This window comes from Triticum dicoccoides, chromosome 5A (assembly GCF_002162155.2).
Source record: "Triticum dicoccoides isolate Atlit2015 ecotype Zavitan chromosome 5A, WEW_v2.0, whole genome shotgun sequence".
Taxonomy (NCBI): domain Eukaryota; kingdom Viridiplantae; phylum Streptophyta; class Magnoliopsida; order Poales; family Poaceae; genus Triticum; species Triticum dicoccoides.
Window position 1 is genome coordinate 98674225 of NC_041388.1, and position 16832 is coordinate 98691056.

At 39.8% G+C, this 16832-nt stretch overlaps 1 protein-coding gene across 7 annotated transcripts; it reads left to right on the top strand.

The window, feature by feature from the left end:
• Positions 1–352: 352 nt before the first annotated feature.
• On the top strand, positions 353–7311 carry LOC119299749. Of its 7 annotated transcripts, none has more exons than XR_005146249.1 (8): positions 353–506; positions 599–738; positions 1171–2158; positions 2787–2842; positions 5122–5239; positions 5729–5820; positions 6334–6396; positions 6935–7311. XR_005146249.1 is itself a non-coding variant. In XM_037576900.1 (3 exons), exons 1-3 carry the CDS (start codon positions 495–497, stop codon positions 1355–1357), a joined length of 339 nt encoding a protein of 112 aa, XP_037432797.1. In that variant the 5' UTR covers positions 356–494; the 3' UTR covers positions 1358–1430. The 7 variants fall into 7 exon arrangements, 1 of the variants encoding a protein (XP_037432797.1); XR_005146251.1 differs by having other exon boundaries at positions 5122–5186; XR_005146250.1 differs by lacking the exon at positions 6334–6396 and having other exon boundaries at positions 5729–5816.
• Positions 7312–16832: the final 9521 nt, after the last annotated feature.

Below are 16832 nucleotides of genomic sequence, written 5' to 3' on the forward strand. Positions count from 1 at the left end.
CTCGCCCCTCTCGTTCGCCTGTTGGTGCAGCTGCAAATGGGTCTACCTGCTCCTTGGTCCCACAAGCCGGTCTGATGGCTGTGCCTTTTTCGTGTGAGCGTTGCCTACCGCGTCGCGTCGTGGGTCAAACGCGCGCTGCCCGCGTCGTGCGTTACGGGGAGCAGTTGCGCAGGGATGGCCAATGCGTGTGTAGCCGGCTTATGCACCCGCGTCTGCCCTATAGTGATGACAGGTGGACCGAAGTTGCTCCTGGTCCCATTCGTCGGTGGCCCTGGCTGCGCGTCTCGTCGCGGTCGGGATTCGCCCGTGCGCTGCGCTCGCCCCGCGGAACGTGCAAAAGGGTCAAAACCCTAGCCGCTAGTTCTCGTCAAGCGCGCGGCCCCTCCGCCTCGTCTCCTCCCTACTCCCTCCTCTCACACGACGCCGCCCTCGAGCCCGCGCCGCCTCGACCTCGTCTCCTCCCCGCTCCCTCCTCTACAACGCAGCCGCCCTCGATGCGCCGTAAGGTACGCCGTCGACACGTCGGGGATACGCAGCGACGGAGCTCAGCCGGAGCGCAGCAGAAACCCACTCCTAACCCTATTCGCTCGATTGACAGGAGCAGGGCAACGGATTGGATCGAGGGCGCCCTAGCCTCGCCGCCGCTACACCTGGATTCGCTAGCCGCCGCGTCGAGTCACCTCCGTCGCCGCCGCGAGTCAGCTCCACCGTTGCCGCCAGGAATCCCTTCCCGACAAGGTAACTTCCTCCAAATCCCTGCTCTCCATGGTCCTACAGCCCTGCTTGATGCGTGTGTGTTGTATGCATTTACGCCTCCCTTCCGATCTTCAGATCTCCATATTTGGTGAATGCGGTGTTTTCGTCAGATTACTATCTGTATTTGGGGATTAGCTACGAATTGATGTTTTAGTTTGAGCGTGGATACTCGGCAGTGGTGATTTAGATATTTTTGTAGAATAGAATGGTTAACTCTGTCTATTTCTGGAGAACTGCAGTGTAGATGATATATGTATGAACGATCGTAACACTGAAAATGCAAAATTTACAGTATGGTGTAATGATGGTCGGTGGGGTGACTTTTTTTGATGGCATTGCCCAGTGCAGTTTTTGGATTTCTACTGAGTGGTACCGTGTTCTGAGATTAGTTTTTTTTTCTGTTGCTATCTGCAGGAAAATTCCTAGGGATTTGATTGATGGAGGCATCACTATTTGGCGCTGGATTATCCATTTTTGCAGCACCAGCAATGTTGTTTTTGTTTGGAATGGCCAGTTCTCAATTTCTAAATCGGCTATACTATACTTCTTGTCAGGTTACATTATCTTGCTTGGTTTCAGTCTATATGTAGCACAAAAATAGGTGACATGGTTGGTTTGTATGTTACACTAAGGAACACCACCATAAGGATAAGGGCATTGCACTTCTTTGTTTATATTTGGTCTGTTCCTATTCGATTTGCTGTAGTACTTAATTGCTACACCATTTCAAGTTTCTTACTGTTTGCTTCTTGCTGTTTCATTGTATTCAGTTATGATATATTTTTCAACTATACAAGCACTTGGGGAAGTCGGGAAAACTGAACCAAAGACAAACACTTTTACTGGTGATGTTGGGGCTTTTTTTTTAACTGAGATGTGAAAGATGCATCTTATCCCCTGAGATATATTGCCTTTAATCTCTTGATTTTTTTCCCTGACATGCTAATATAGAGCCAGATATGCATGATTCATCATACACATTACAGCCAATTATCCATTGGTTCTTTTGTCCATAGAGGTGATTTTGTTTGGACCATTAGTCTAGGTAGTGACATTTTGATCGATAAGGCACAAGTTTATTTTCTTTTTCATTCGGGCTACACTAAAGTAAGCATAACCGTCAGTGAAATGAAGGCATACAAATCATGAAGTTTTTGCCTTGGCTGTGTGCCTCGTTTAGTTGTCACTTATTTATTTCTGGGAAGTTATTCAATTCTCATTGAGCTTTCCTTATGCTTTCCATTGCTAAAGAAGAAATTTAAATACGCAATATTTTTAATGTCTGAGGAGGCGAGAGGAGATGAAAAAGGGCTGTAAGGTTGTACTTTGGTGCGTCTCTGGCCAATGATGGCTGGATCCATCTGACGCTCTTCCAAGCAGAGCAGTGCAGATTTGCTGACTGGTACAACATCTAAACCTTGGCTACCCTAGCTAAATTTTACATCTCTTAGTATCAACAAATAAGTTGGTTACAGTATATACTTGAAGATTGCAGCAGGCACAAAATGCTTGGCTAACCAGCCGGTTAATTGAGTTGTGCCTACGAAGGATCAGTCGAGTAGTTGTTTTTTTCTAAAATAAATGAGGATTAGTTTGGTTGCCATGTAACGGTAAGGCCAGAATGGTGGTACTGAAAAATGGTACTTTAATGGTCATATGTGTTGTGGAGTTGGAACTTGATTCTTTTTAAGTTGGAGTGGGTAGGTTGTCTATATGTATTGCATTATTTTTCTACGGTGTACTGTTCTTTCTAATGATTTTTTTAAAGTCAGTATTTAAGTTTACGGCATTATTCTGCGGCGTACTGTTCTGTCTACAACATACTGTTAATATCTTATGCTTTTCAACATTACACGGTTAAAACCTTCTGTATAAGATCTTGCGCTTTCAACATCTGCTCATGGCGCTGTGCGTATTCTGCTATGAACTGTTTACATTATAGAGAGTTGTGGTACCTACATTTGTACGATTTCTTTTAGCTGATGTTGGTCGCTCATACTGACAAAAGGTGTGTTAACAAATGATTGCAGAGCAGCGGAGGAACATGTTTCTACAAATGTGCCAAAACTGATGGATTTAACTAGAGGTATTGCACTATTATTCTACAGGTATCGCTGTATTGCATTATCCAACTGTGAGTCTGTTCTAAACTCTATGCCCCATGTAAATCTGATGGAAGATTGGGCCATTTAATTTTAACCAAAAAGGGTGATATGCTTTGAGTTGCTTGAATCTGTCCAGACCTAAAAATTAGATATACTTTGAAAGCTCGATATATGAGTAGGAGATAGTTGATAAAGGTGTACCTCTTGTAGGAGATTATTAGTTGATTACCTGCTTCTATGCGGCGAACAAATGAGTAAGCAGTTTTAGTTGATAAAGGTGTAGGCAACACACCATTTTTGCTCCATTTTTTGGTTTATAAGTCAAGGATGTTTAGCCTTTCCTGAATATGTTAATTGTGAAACAGTTTTGATGCAATTTTTGAACCATTCAGTCTGTTTTGTTCGTGCAGTTCATGGTACCAGATCTGCAGGCTGCATCTTGTGTAGATTTGGCTACCACATTATATGATGATGTTTCACTTTGCTCAGTCAAAGTTTCAGTAAAAATTTGAATTGAGCATATTTTTGTAGACATACAAAAATGGTCTGCATTTTTTACATCGCCCTGACATCCAATTCAAACTATATTTTCTGCCTAAACTGTTGCGTACCCATGAGATCATGGGATAACTCAGACATGAGCCGGTGTCCAGTGCGCAGTTGGGTGCATTATTTGGTGACATCCAGTGCTAACTGTTTTTTCAAGGCCACCCAGTGGAGTGAGGGTGATTAGTGTGGCATCAGCCTACCGTTTATTTAGCTGGTTCTAGGATCTCCTTTGTTGCTGCATCTTGATCTCCTGCTTTGCTGTAACTATGTTCTGCTGCTTGATGTTTGCTTCCTTCTTTCTAGCTACATGCTTATTCTTTCTAGCCACATGCATATTTTCCTTTTGCTGTGGGAAATAGTTCCGTTATAGGTCGACCATGGAAGCCATTTTCTTGGTACGACAACTTATGGAGAGATATAGGGAGCATAAGAAGGACTTGCATATGGTGTTCATTGACTTGGAGAAGGCCTATGATAAGATACCGCGGAATGTCATGTGGTGGGCCTTGGAGAAACACAAAGTCCCAGCAAAGTACATTACCCTCATCAAGGACATGTACAATAATGTTGTGACAAGTGTTCGAACAAGTGATGTCGACACCGATGACTTCCCGATTAAGATAGGACTGCATCAGGGGTCAGCTTTGAGCCCTTATCTTTTTGCATTGGTGATGGATGAGGTCACAAGGGGTATACAAGGAGATATCCCATGGTGTATGCTCTTTGCGGATGATGTGGTGCTAGTTGACGATAGTCGGATGGGGGTAAATAGGAAGTTAGAGTTATGGAGACAAACCTTGGAATCGAAAGGGTTTAGGCTTAGTAGAACTAAAACCGAGTACATGATGTGCGGTTTCAGTACTACTAGCTGTGAGGAGGAGGTTAGCCTTGATGGCCAGGTGGTACCTCGGAAGGACACCTTTCGGTATTTGGGGTCAATGTTGCAGGAGGATGGGGGTATTGATGAAGATGTGAACCATCGAATCAAAGCCGGATGGATGAAGTGGCGCCAAGCTTCTGGCATTCTCTGTGACAAGAGAGTGCCACAAAAGCTAAAAGGCAAGTTCTACAGGACGGCGGTTCGACCCGCAATGTTGTATGGCGCGGAGTGTTGGCCGACTAAAAGGCGACATGTTCAACAGTTAGGTGTGGCGGAGATGCGTATGTTGAGATGGATGTGTGGCCACACGAGGAAGGATCGAGTCCGGAATGATGATATACGAGATAGAGTTGGGGTAGCACCAATTGAGGAGAAGCTTGTCCAACATCGTTTGAGATGGTTTGGGCATATTCAGCGCAGGCCTCCAGAAGCTCCAGTGCATAGCGGACGGCTAAAGCGTGCGGAGAATGTCAAGAGAGGGCGGGGTCGACCGAGTTTGACATGGGAGGAGTCCGTTAAGAGAGACCTGAAGGATTGGAGTATCGACAAAGAGCTAGCTATGGACAGGGGTGCGTGGAAGCTTGCTATCCATGTGCCAGAGCCATGAGTTGGTTGCGAGATCTTATGGGTTTCACCTCTAGCCTACCCCAACTTGTTTGGGACTAAAGGCTTTGTTGTTGTTGTTGTTTATATTTATCAGTAGCATCTCTATGTTTATAGATACATGCTAGGAACGTGCTTATTTAGTGTGGCCTTCTCTTTTTTATGCAAGAAGTGTGCCTTCTCTAATCTGACAATCATCTTATTTGTTGTTCTAAATAATTACTGCAGGATGGAGCAGCAGGCATAGATGAAATCTACTGCCAATTTCTATTGGTTGCGGCATCTTCCGCTGAGTAACTCAACAAAACAGCCTGCTAGCATTGATTCTTGCAATAAAAAAAGTCTGGTATCATTCATAAAAAGCCTATAGACATAGATAATTTCTTAATCCTGCACTGGTTCTCACCAGTGAGATTGTAGATGTGGTATTTTGAGAATACCAGTGTAATTCACTGGTCCAAAAGCTCCATTTCTTAATGTGTTTTTGCAGAATGCCAGTAATGTTTTTCTTTTCCTTAATGTACAAACATATCTATGAGATATGATTTTGGATCTGAACTTTTCCCTGTCTGCATCTCACATTGTGGTATGATCATGGTACAGCAAAAGGAAAAGATGTTTAAACTTTTTTTGGGCGTCATACATGAAAAGTACCTTTATTTCCATCGAGCTTAATTACTAAGAAAATGTTACCACTATTTCCTTACTAATAAACCTAAATGTTCTGAAAGTTCGGTCTCTTGCTCTCTTTGCTTATGAATCAAACACTTTCCCTTTCTTTAGTCCTTACACGGTTCCACCTCGGTTAGACTTCATACTTTGATGGTGTTTGTAGGTATGAAGACTTGAAGAGTGGTCATAATGTTACTCAAAGGAGGCCTCAACTTGCACCAAATACATGGGCATGTGCAACAACAACTTATGTAGGTGAGTAGGTATTTATGCTTAGTTTTGACTTGAGTACAAAAAAGAGCTTGCTGACATATACAAGAGAATAGGCTACCCATTCTTGAATTGAATCAGATTAGTAGACTAAACCACTGTGGTGTACTCTTTGCTGCTGAGTTATTACAATCCAACTGAAAATAAGGGGAAAACAAACATGATCCTGCCATTTAAATTATCTCATGTTCGTGGAGAAAAGTTGCATAGTTAGCTATTGCAAAATACTATCGACCCAGTTTTTGTTCAATAGACGTCCCTTCTTCGAATGTAGCTTGAACCTGCGCAAGGGCATGGTAGCATGCTCATTCTATTTTTACTAAGGTGGTTACACTTTCCTACTTTTTACTGAAAGAGAGTCAATTTAGTCATGAGCTATAGTGGCGTTTCTGTTTACTGAATTTCGTTTTGCAGTTCCCTTCTCTTAAATGTTTATTCAAATGTGCCTAATGTTTTTTTCATGTTTCTAAAAACTAATAAATGTTGCTCTCAAATCAGTTAGGAGGCTGAAGGTAGTAGCTTACTGAACTCTCATTTCCAGAAAAATCTGGAGATGTCTTGGTATGGAGTTTCATGATCAACTTGCTCCGGCATAGTTAGTCTTTCTAGACTAATTGTTTGTCAGTATATATTCTATACATGTGTTTGATTGGTTGTGCAAACATGCATGCATTGTTCTGTGTGGAAATTGCTTTATCCGGTCTGTTCTATAGCAATGTTTCCAGTGGCTGTTTAGCACATATATTTAGATAGTTGCATACGCATGCTTGGTTCTGCCAGAAAATTATCTTCCCTGATATGTTTTCAGATGCTATTTGGTATACATGTTTGTCTTTGTCATGTTTATGTTGAGTTGTGGGTTCCAAAGGTATTTATGATGATCGTTTGCATGGTGGGTCATGTCAGCGATGTGCATTGCATATTCATGATTCAAACTCTTTGTTGGGTATATATCTATATGAAGTTGTTTTTGAATGGCCCATGATTCATTTTTTATTAGTATTTTAGTTTAAGCATTTCTCCAGAGAATCTTGATATCCAGCTGTATATATATCCAGTCATGTTTTTTTACTCTGACCGTTTTTTTTTTGTTTTACAGTTTGTACAATCTCTAAAGATGGTGCTCCATTGTTCTGTTAATCAAGATTTGTTCCCTCCTTTCTTACTAGCTGATACGTGATGACCGTTTGCATGGGGGGTTATGTTAACTATATTCTATTCATGATTCAAACTGTTTGTTGGGTAATTTAGTTTAGACATTGTGTCCTGAGAATCTTGATATCTAGCTGTATCGGTATAGTATAGTTTGTGATTTTTCCCTCTGAATTTATATGTCCACTCAGGTTGGGATAGGTTATGAGTATTCTTAGTGTGGAAACAGCGGCAGTGCTGTACTTTCATCAGATGATGATACGCCAACCTTGCCCCATTTGGCTCTATGTTACCCCAATAAGATAACAAAATACACATGCTCAAGTATATATTTTCAAAGATGAATTATCCTTCATTTTCCATTTTAAATGGTTTGAATAAGTATCCTAAGTGGCTGCTAAAACTTACTTCTACCAACGAAGTCAAATATTTTTCATCTTAAATTGCTTCCTCAGGAATATAGTTATTGAGAAAATGCAAATATTTTTGACGCACACATGGTTTCAAATGGGTCTCTACGCCATGTGGGCTGGATTCACTTGGACTGTCAGCCCTAAAAAATTAGGATTTGTAAAAAAGAAGGGTCTCTGTTAGCCATATAACATAACAAATTATGCATGCAAGTTTAGATTTTGAAAGACAAACCTCAATGTAAAGGTTCACAATTCATGCCCTATGCTTGCTCAAACATAAAATTATGAACAAATATTCTCAAACACGCACATGGTATTAAATGGGATTATGTGCCATTTGGGGCAACAGTCATATTTTCAGACCAACATGGTTTTCGGTGGGACTTTGTGTTGCCAAATTTAAATGTGTGTGTGCATCTAATTGTAGACAACAAGCAACAATTCTTTATTATTATTATTATTATTATAGAGCGTTAAATTTTATTACCATATGTGCTTGCCCACAACAAAACCAACTAAATTATGGATTCAGCGGGTCTCTACGCCATTTGGTAAAAATCGCCACAAAAGAGGGGAGAAGTATAATCTGGATAAATGAGAACTAAATCAATGCATGCCAAGAAATTTGACATAGTAATAGGAAAGGAGAAATCTCACCAGTTGGGTACCTCTCTGCCGGAAACGTCTCTCTCGCCAAAATGAGCCATCGAGGAAGAAAAAAGGGTTAAATAGGCAGATAGATGCAGTTGTTGCCGCTTCATATTCTACTCCGGACGGGACACCCAGATAATTGTTCATGGGTCGGACTATGTAGCATATGGGCCTTTCAAATACCTATGCCTCCATATGCACAACAAAGGGAGGGTTTTTTCATGCATATGAAAAATAAAAGTTTTGCACAAACACTGCTAAAAATACCTCCTTAATTGGTTTATATATGTTGTAAAAATATGTTTTTTCTCATATATGAGGCTCAGATTTCTCAGCGTAATAAACAAATTTTCAATATAGCAGGATTTAAACATGGGCTTACTACTATCAAAATGGAATAGGTTCTTACTAAAGGAAACTATTTTCATCGCTATCATGGCTTTAGCGGGTCTCTGCGCCATTTGGCGCAACGAGTTTGGGGTGTGTATGATGCGTGCGAGTGAGCTCACCTTCAAAATGTAGGGGAGATGCAAGATCGAGATAAATGGAAAGTAAATCCATGCATGCAGCCAAATCCGAAATCAAAAGAGGCAAGAAATCGCACCGGTCGGCGGCTGAGGAAACGCCTCTGTCACGCAGCTGAGGAACCGAGAGAGAAAGGAAAGGGATAGACAGTCTCCGCTCGATCCGCCCCCTGCCGCTTCATATTCTGCTCCCCACGGGCCACAAGCATCGCTCTACGTGGGCTGGGCTAAATAGCATATGGGCTATCCTAATACCTCCTGATGCCTATATCTCCGTATATGCACAACAAAGAGATGTTTTTTCCCTAGGTTTCTTATCTTTTTTCCTTTTTTGAATGAAAAAGATGCACAACCAGGTTTCTCACCATGGTAACCATGTTTTCAAGCTAAACCTACAAATATTTTCTTTTTCCAAACCCATTGCCAAAAAAACAACCATGCCAACTTTACTCTCTCATCATAGTGACCATATTTTCAAACTAAACATATTCATATTATGCAATTTCCCTTTTCCCAGGCTATTATTTCACAACGTAATAAACATGTTTAAAAAATGGCATGATTTAGCAGAAGATCCTTGCAGCATGAAACTATTTTCATCGATAGCATGTCTTCAGCGGGCCTCTGCGCCAGTTGGCGCAACGGGTCAACTAGTTTCTATAAGTGTCACAAATAGCCCTAGAGTTCGTAGTAAAATAACACCATATGATACACATCAATCAACACTAATGTCACCTAGATACTCCAATGTCATCACAAGTATCCGTGGGTCAATTATACGATATGCATCTAACAACTTCAGATTCATAATATTCAATCCAACATAAAGAACCTCAAAGAGTGCCCCAAGATTTCTACCAGAGAAACAAGGACAAAAACGTGCATCAACCCCTATGCATAGATTACCCCAATGTCACCTTAGGAATCCGCGAGTTGAGTGCCAAAACATACATCAAGTGAATCAATAGAACACCCCATTATCACCATGGGTATCCCACACAAGACATACATCAAGTGTTCTCAAATCCATAATAGTATTCAATCCGATAATAGTGAAACCTCAAAGGTAAAACTCAATTCATCACAAGAAGATAGAGGGGGAGAAACACCATATGATCCAACTATAATAGCAAAGCTCGCGGTACATCAAGATCGTGCCAAATCAAGAACACGAGAGAGAGAGAGAGAGAGAGAGAGAGAGATCATACACATAGCTACTGGTACATACCCTCAGCCCCAAGGGTGAACTACTCCCTCTTCGTCATGGAGACTACCGGGATGATGAAGATGGCCACCGGTGATGGTTTCCCCCTCTAGTAGGGTGCCAGAACAGGCTCCCGATTGGTTTTTCGTGGCTACAGAGGCTTGCAGCGGCGGAACTCTCGATCTAGGTTTTGTTCTGGGGTTTTGGGGATTTATAAGAGGTGTTGGCGTCGGGAACAAGTCAGGGGGCCCACGAGGCGACGACAAGGACGGGGGAGCGCCCTAGGGGGGGCTCCACCCTTGTGGTGGCCTTAGGACTCCCTTCCGATAACTTTTCGTTCCAATATTTTTTATATTTTCCAAAAATATTCTCCGTAAATTTTCTGGTCAATTGGACTCGGTTAGATATTCCTTTTCTGCAAAACTCAAAAATAAGGAAAAACAGAAACTGGCACTGGGCTCTAGGTTAATAGGTTAGTCCCAAAAATCATATAAAATAGCATATAAATGCATATAAAACATCCAAGATGGATAATATAATGGCATGGAACAATAAAAAATTATAGATACTTTGGAGACGTATCAAGCACCAACAACGTAATCACTAGCACCACACATAATTTCAAAAGGCAAGTTCCAATCAGGTGGTTGAGCAATAGGTGCAAATGTTAAGACTTTCTTAAGTGTTTCAAAGGCTTCTACACAATCATCATAAAAAACAAATGGAATATCCTTTTGTAAAATATTTGTAAGAGGCCTAGAAATTTTAGAGAAGTCTTTAATAAACCTCCTACGGAAACCAGCATGACCGAGGAAACTACGAATACCTTTAATATCTTTAGGACATGGCATTTTATCAATTGAATCAACTTTAGCTTTATCCACCTCAATACCATGTTCAAAAATTTTATGTCCCAAGACAATACCTTTGTTAACCATAAAGTGGCACTTCTCCCAATTCAAGACAAGATTAGTTTGCCCACATCTCTGCAAAACTCGATCAAGGTTTCTTAAGAAATCATCAAAAGAAGTTCCGTAAACAGAAAAATCATCCAGGAAAACCTCAACAATCTTTTCACAAAAATCAAAGAATATAGCAGTCATACATCTTTGAAAGGTACCAGGTGCATTGTATAAACCGAAAGGCATACGTCTATAAGCATAAGTTCCAAAAGTACAAGTAAAGGTGTTCTCTTGATCAGGTTGTGAAACAGGTATTTGAGAAAAACCAGAATATCCATCAAGAAAACAAAAGTGTGTGTGCTGAGATAATCTTTCTAGAATTTGATCAATAAAAGGCAGAGGGTAATGATCTTTTCTAGTTGCTTTATTTAATTTTTTGAAATCAATTACTATTCTATAGCCAGTTAAAATTCTTTGTGGAATAAGTTCATTTTATCATTTGGAACAATAGTAATACCTCCCTTCTTAGGGACACAATGAACGGGACTTACCCATCTACTATCAGCTATGGGATACATTATACCTGCTTCCAGAAGCTTTAGTATTTCAGTTCTTACCACTTCTTCCATTTTAGGATTCAAACGTCGTTGATGATCAACAACTTTAGCATCAGGTTCCATATTAATCATGTGCTGACAGAGAGTGGGACTAATGCCTTAAGATCATCAAGATATATATCCAATAGCAGCTCGCTGCTTCTTCAGAATTTTCAATAATCTTCTTCATGTTCTAAAAGGTTACCACTAATAATAACAAGATATATCTTTTCCTCATCAAGATAAGCATATTTCAAAGTGTCAGGCAATTGTTTCAATTCAAACACAGGATCACCTTTAGGTGGAGGAGGACCTCCTAGAGTTTCAATAGGCAAATTGTGTTTAAGCAGATGTTTTTGTTCAAAGAATATTTTATCTATTTCATTTGTTTCTCGTAAGTGCATATCATTTTCATGGTCGAGCAAATATTGTTCTAAAGGATCAGTAGGAGGCATGGCAATAAAAGCAAGACCAATTATTTCATCCTTGCTAGGTAATTCTTTATCACAGGGTTGTCTACTAAACTTAGAGAAATTAAATTCATGAGACTCATCACCAACACTGACATTTTTTTATGACAATCTATAGTAGCATTGACAGTGTCCAAGAAAGGTCTACCAAAAATAATGGGACAAAAGTCATCTTGTGGGGAACCAAGAACTAGAAAATCAATAGGATATTTGATGTTCCTACACAAGACTTCAACATCTCTAACAATCCCAAGTGGTGTGATGGTGTCTCTATTAGCAAGTTTAATATTAACATCTATATCTTCTATTGCAACGGGTACTATGTCATTCATAATTTCTTGGTATAAGGTGAAAGGAATAGCACTCACACTAGCACCTAATTAAATCACATAAACCATGATAACAATGATCTCCTATTTTAATTGAGACAACAGGATGCCAACAACATGTCTATGTTTATCTTTTTCATCGGTTTGGCAATTCTAGCAGCTTCATCACAGAAATAAATAACATGCCCATCAATATTTTCTACCAAGAGATCTTTAACCATAGCAACACTAGGTTGTACTTTGATTCGTTCTTATGGTCTAGGTGCTTTGATATTACTTTCACGAACCACAGTTGAAACCTTAGCATGTTCCTTTATCCTAACAGGGAAAGGTGGTTTTTCAATATAAGCAGTAGGCACAACTGGATCAACATTGTAAATGATAGTTTCATCTTTAGCTATTACCGGTTCTTTAATTTCTTATTTAATAGGGGATGCTACTTAAACCACTTCTCCTTAGGGATATTAACATGAGTAGCAAATGATTAACAAACGTAGGATACTATCTCAGAGTCAAGTCCATATTTAGTGCTAAACTTGTGAAAAGCATCGGTATTCATAAACAATTTAACACAATCGAACTCAAGCTTCATACCTGACTCTTTTCCTTCACCGAGTTCCCAATCTTTATAGTTGCATTTAATTCTTTCTAAAAGATCCCACCTGAATTCAATAGTCTTGTTCATAAAAGAACCAGTACAAGAAGTATCAAGCATGGATTGATCATCACGAGAAAGCCGAGCATAAAGTTCTGAATAATAATTTCTCTCGAGAGCTCATGATTGGGGCATGAATATAACATTGACTTAAGCCTCCACCAAGCTAGAGTGATACTTTCTCCTTCACGATGCCAAAAATTATATATGTAATTCTGATCATGATGAACTAGATGCACATGATAGAATTTTGGGTGAAATTCCAATTTCAATAGATTCCAGTTCCAAGATCCAATATCATCGCATAGCCTATACCATGTCAATGCCTTTCCCTTCAAAGATAAAGTGAAAACCTTATTCCTAGTTTCATCTCCGGATAAACCTGCAAGCTTAAATAATCCACAAATTTCATCCACATATATCAAAAAAAAATTTGTGGCATATGGAATCACAAACCTTAACACCAATATTCTTACTAAAGCATAATTACTCACCAACATGACTCACATATTACTATCATCATATCTCAAAATTATTACAAAGAATTAAGTTTATTTTTCCCAGTGACCTTCATGAATTTTTATTATATCCCTCTTGAATACCTATCACTTTGGGACTAATTTCATATGTTGCAATTGTTTTTGATAAGCTCAAACAAATTTAAGTGAAGAACATGAGCATAAAAATTTCCATCTCTCAAAATAATACAAGTGAAGCATGAGAGAATTTCTTCAAAAATTTACTAACTCTCAAATAAATCTAAGTGAAGCATGAGAGTATTTCTTCAAAAATATATTAAAGCATACTGTGCTAAAAATATATATAAGTGAAGCATATAGAGCAATTCCATAGCCCAATTTTTTTAAGTGAAGCACATAGAGCAATTCTAACAAATCATAGCATAATTTTGGCTCTCTCAAATAGGTGTGTCCAGCAAGGATACTTGTGACAAACTAAAAAAAGAAGCAAAGACTCATAATACAAGATGCTCCAAACAAAACTCATGATATGTGATGAATAAAAATATAGCTCTAAGTAAAATTACCGATCATTGTTAGAAGAAAGAGGGGATGCCTTCTAGGGCATCCCCAAGCTTAGTTGCTTGGTTCTCCTTGAATATTAACTTGGGGTGCCATGGGCATCCCCAAGCTTAGGCTCTTTTCACTCCTTATTCCTTTATCCATCGTGATCTCACCCAAAACTTGAAAACTTCAATCACACAAAACTTAACAAAACCTTTTTGAGATATTTTAGTATAATAAAGCAAATCACCACTCTAAGTATTGTTGCAAACCCATTCATATTTTACTATTGAACTATACATACTATATTACAACTTTACTATGGCTTGTACCCCCCAATACAATCCATAGATTCATCAAAGTAAGCACACAATGCAACGAAAGCAGAATCTGTCAAAAAACAAAACAAGTTGTAGTAATCTGGACTATGTCCATACTTGAACATAGGTGCGGTAAAGAATACATTAACTCCTCAAACTATGGTAATCACCGGAAAGAATCCCAATTATGGTCACCTTGTGTTATGCAGATCATAACACGTAATAGGTGCGTATAACTTGCAAGATAGGATCAAGAACACAAATGTATTCGTGAAAACGTAAAGGGTTAAGATATGAAATCATGGCACTCGGGCCCTAATGACAAGCATTAAGCATAGCAAAGTCATAGCAACATCAATCTCAGAACATAGTGGATACGAAGGAATTACTCACACCCGATGGTGAGAATCATGAAATTGGTGATGCAAGAGGTTGGTGATGACGACGGCGATGAACCCCCTCTCCGAAGCCCAAAACACACTCCAGATCTGCCCTCCCGACGAAGAACATGAGGTGGCGGCGGCTCCGTATCATAAAAAGCGATGAAACTCCTCATACTTTTTTCTACGAGAATATGAATTTATAGTATCAAGATTAGGGTCAGCGCAACCTCGTTGGCTCCACGAGCCACCTAGGCACGCCGAGGGGGGTGGGCCCACCCTGGTGCCTCACGGGCATCACCGCTATTTTTTATTTTTTCCATAAAAAATCTCCAAAGAGTGTCGTCCAATTCCAAGAACTTCTATTTCTGCACAAAAAACAACACCATGGTAGTTCTGCTGAAAACAGCCTTAGTCCGGGTTAGTTTCATTCAAATCATGCAAATTAGAGTAAAAAAACAAGAGCAAAAGTGTTTGGAAAACTAGATACAACGGAGACGTATCAACTCTCCCAAGCTTAACTCATTACTTGTCCTCAAGCAACTGAGTTGATAGACGGAAAGTGATAAAGAAAAACTTTTATGAACTCTTTTGTTCTTGTATCCATATATAAGCTTAAATAGCACCCATGTTTTTGCTATTTCTTGATCTTGCATTGGTTTTTCCTTGAAGAGGAAAGGGTGATGCAGCAAAGTAGAGATAAGTATTTCCCTCGGTTAGAGAACCAAGGTATCAATCCAGTAGGAGGTACAAGCAAGTCTCCAATCTATGCACCTGCACAAACAATCAAACACTTGCACCCAGCGCGATAAATGGGTTGTCAATCACTTCACGGTCAATTGCAAAGGTGAGATCTGATAGAGACAGGTATAAAAGATTGCTAAAACGCAAAACAAAATAAAAGTAAATAAATTGCAACAAGATATTTTTGGTATTTTTGATTTATAGATCTAAAAATATATGATGGAAAATAGACCCGAGGGCCATAGGTTTCACTAGAGGCTTCTCTTTTGAAGGCAAATAATATGGTGGGTGAACAAATTACTGTAGAGCAATTGATAGATAAGCGCAAAGTTATTGATGCGGCTTGAAGCTACGTCGGTATTTCCCCAAAGAGGAAGGGATGATGCAGCACAGTGACGGTAGGTATTTCCCTCAGTGATGAACCAAGGTTATCGAACCAGCAGGAGAACCAAGCAACACTACGTAAACAACACCTACGCACAAATAACAAATACTCGCAACCCGACATGTAAAAGGGGTTGTCAATCCCTTTCGGGTAACGGTGCCACAAATTGGCAAACGAACGTGAGAGAGTTGAAAATATTGATCGATCGAACGCCAAATAAAATAAATTGCAGCAAGGTATTTTTGTATTTTTGGTTTAATAGATCTAAAAATAAAAGGAAAATAAAATAGATCTCAAAAGAAAATAATATGAGAAAGAGACCTGGGGCCGTAGGTTTCACTAGTGGCTTCTCTTGAGAAAAATAGAAAACGGTGGGTAAACGAATTATTGTTGGACAATTGATAGAACTTCAAATAATCATGACGATATCTAGGCAATGATCATTATATAGGCACCACGTCCAAGATTAGTAGACCGACTCTTGCCTGCATATACTACTATTACTCCACACATCAACCGCTATCTAGCATGCATCTGGTGTATTAAGTTCATGGAGGAACGGAGTAATGCAATAAGAATGATGACATGATGTAGACAAGATCTATTTATGTAGAAATAAACCCCATCGTTTTATCCTTAGTAGCAATGATAAATACGTGTTGGTTCCCCTTTTGTCACTGGGATCAAGCACCATAAGATCAAACCCACTACAAAGCACATCTTCCCATTGCAAGATAAATAGATCAAGTTGGCCAAACAAAACCCAAATATTGAAGAAGAAATACGAGGCTATAGGAAATCGTGCATACAAGAGATCAAAGAAACTCAAATAACTTTCATGGATAAAAAGAGATAGATCTGATCATAAACTCAAAGTTCATCGGATCCCAACGAACACACCGCAAAAGAGTTACATCATATGGATCTCCAAGAGACCATTGTATTGAGAATCAAACATGAGAGAGGAAAGCCATCTAGCTACTAACTACGGACCCGAAGGTCTACAAAGAACTACTCACGCATCATTGGAGAGGCACCAATGGAAGTGGTGAACCCCTCTGTCATGGTGTCTAGATTAGTTCTGGTGGTTCTGGACTCTAAGGCGGCTGGAATTGATTTTCATCGACTCCCCTAGGGTTTCTAGAATATTGGGGTATTTATAAAGCAACGAGGCGGTCCGGGGGCACCCGAGGTGGGCACAACCCACCAGGGCGTGCCTGGGCCTCCAGGCACACCCTGGTGGGTTGTGC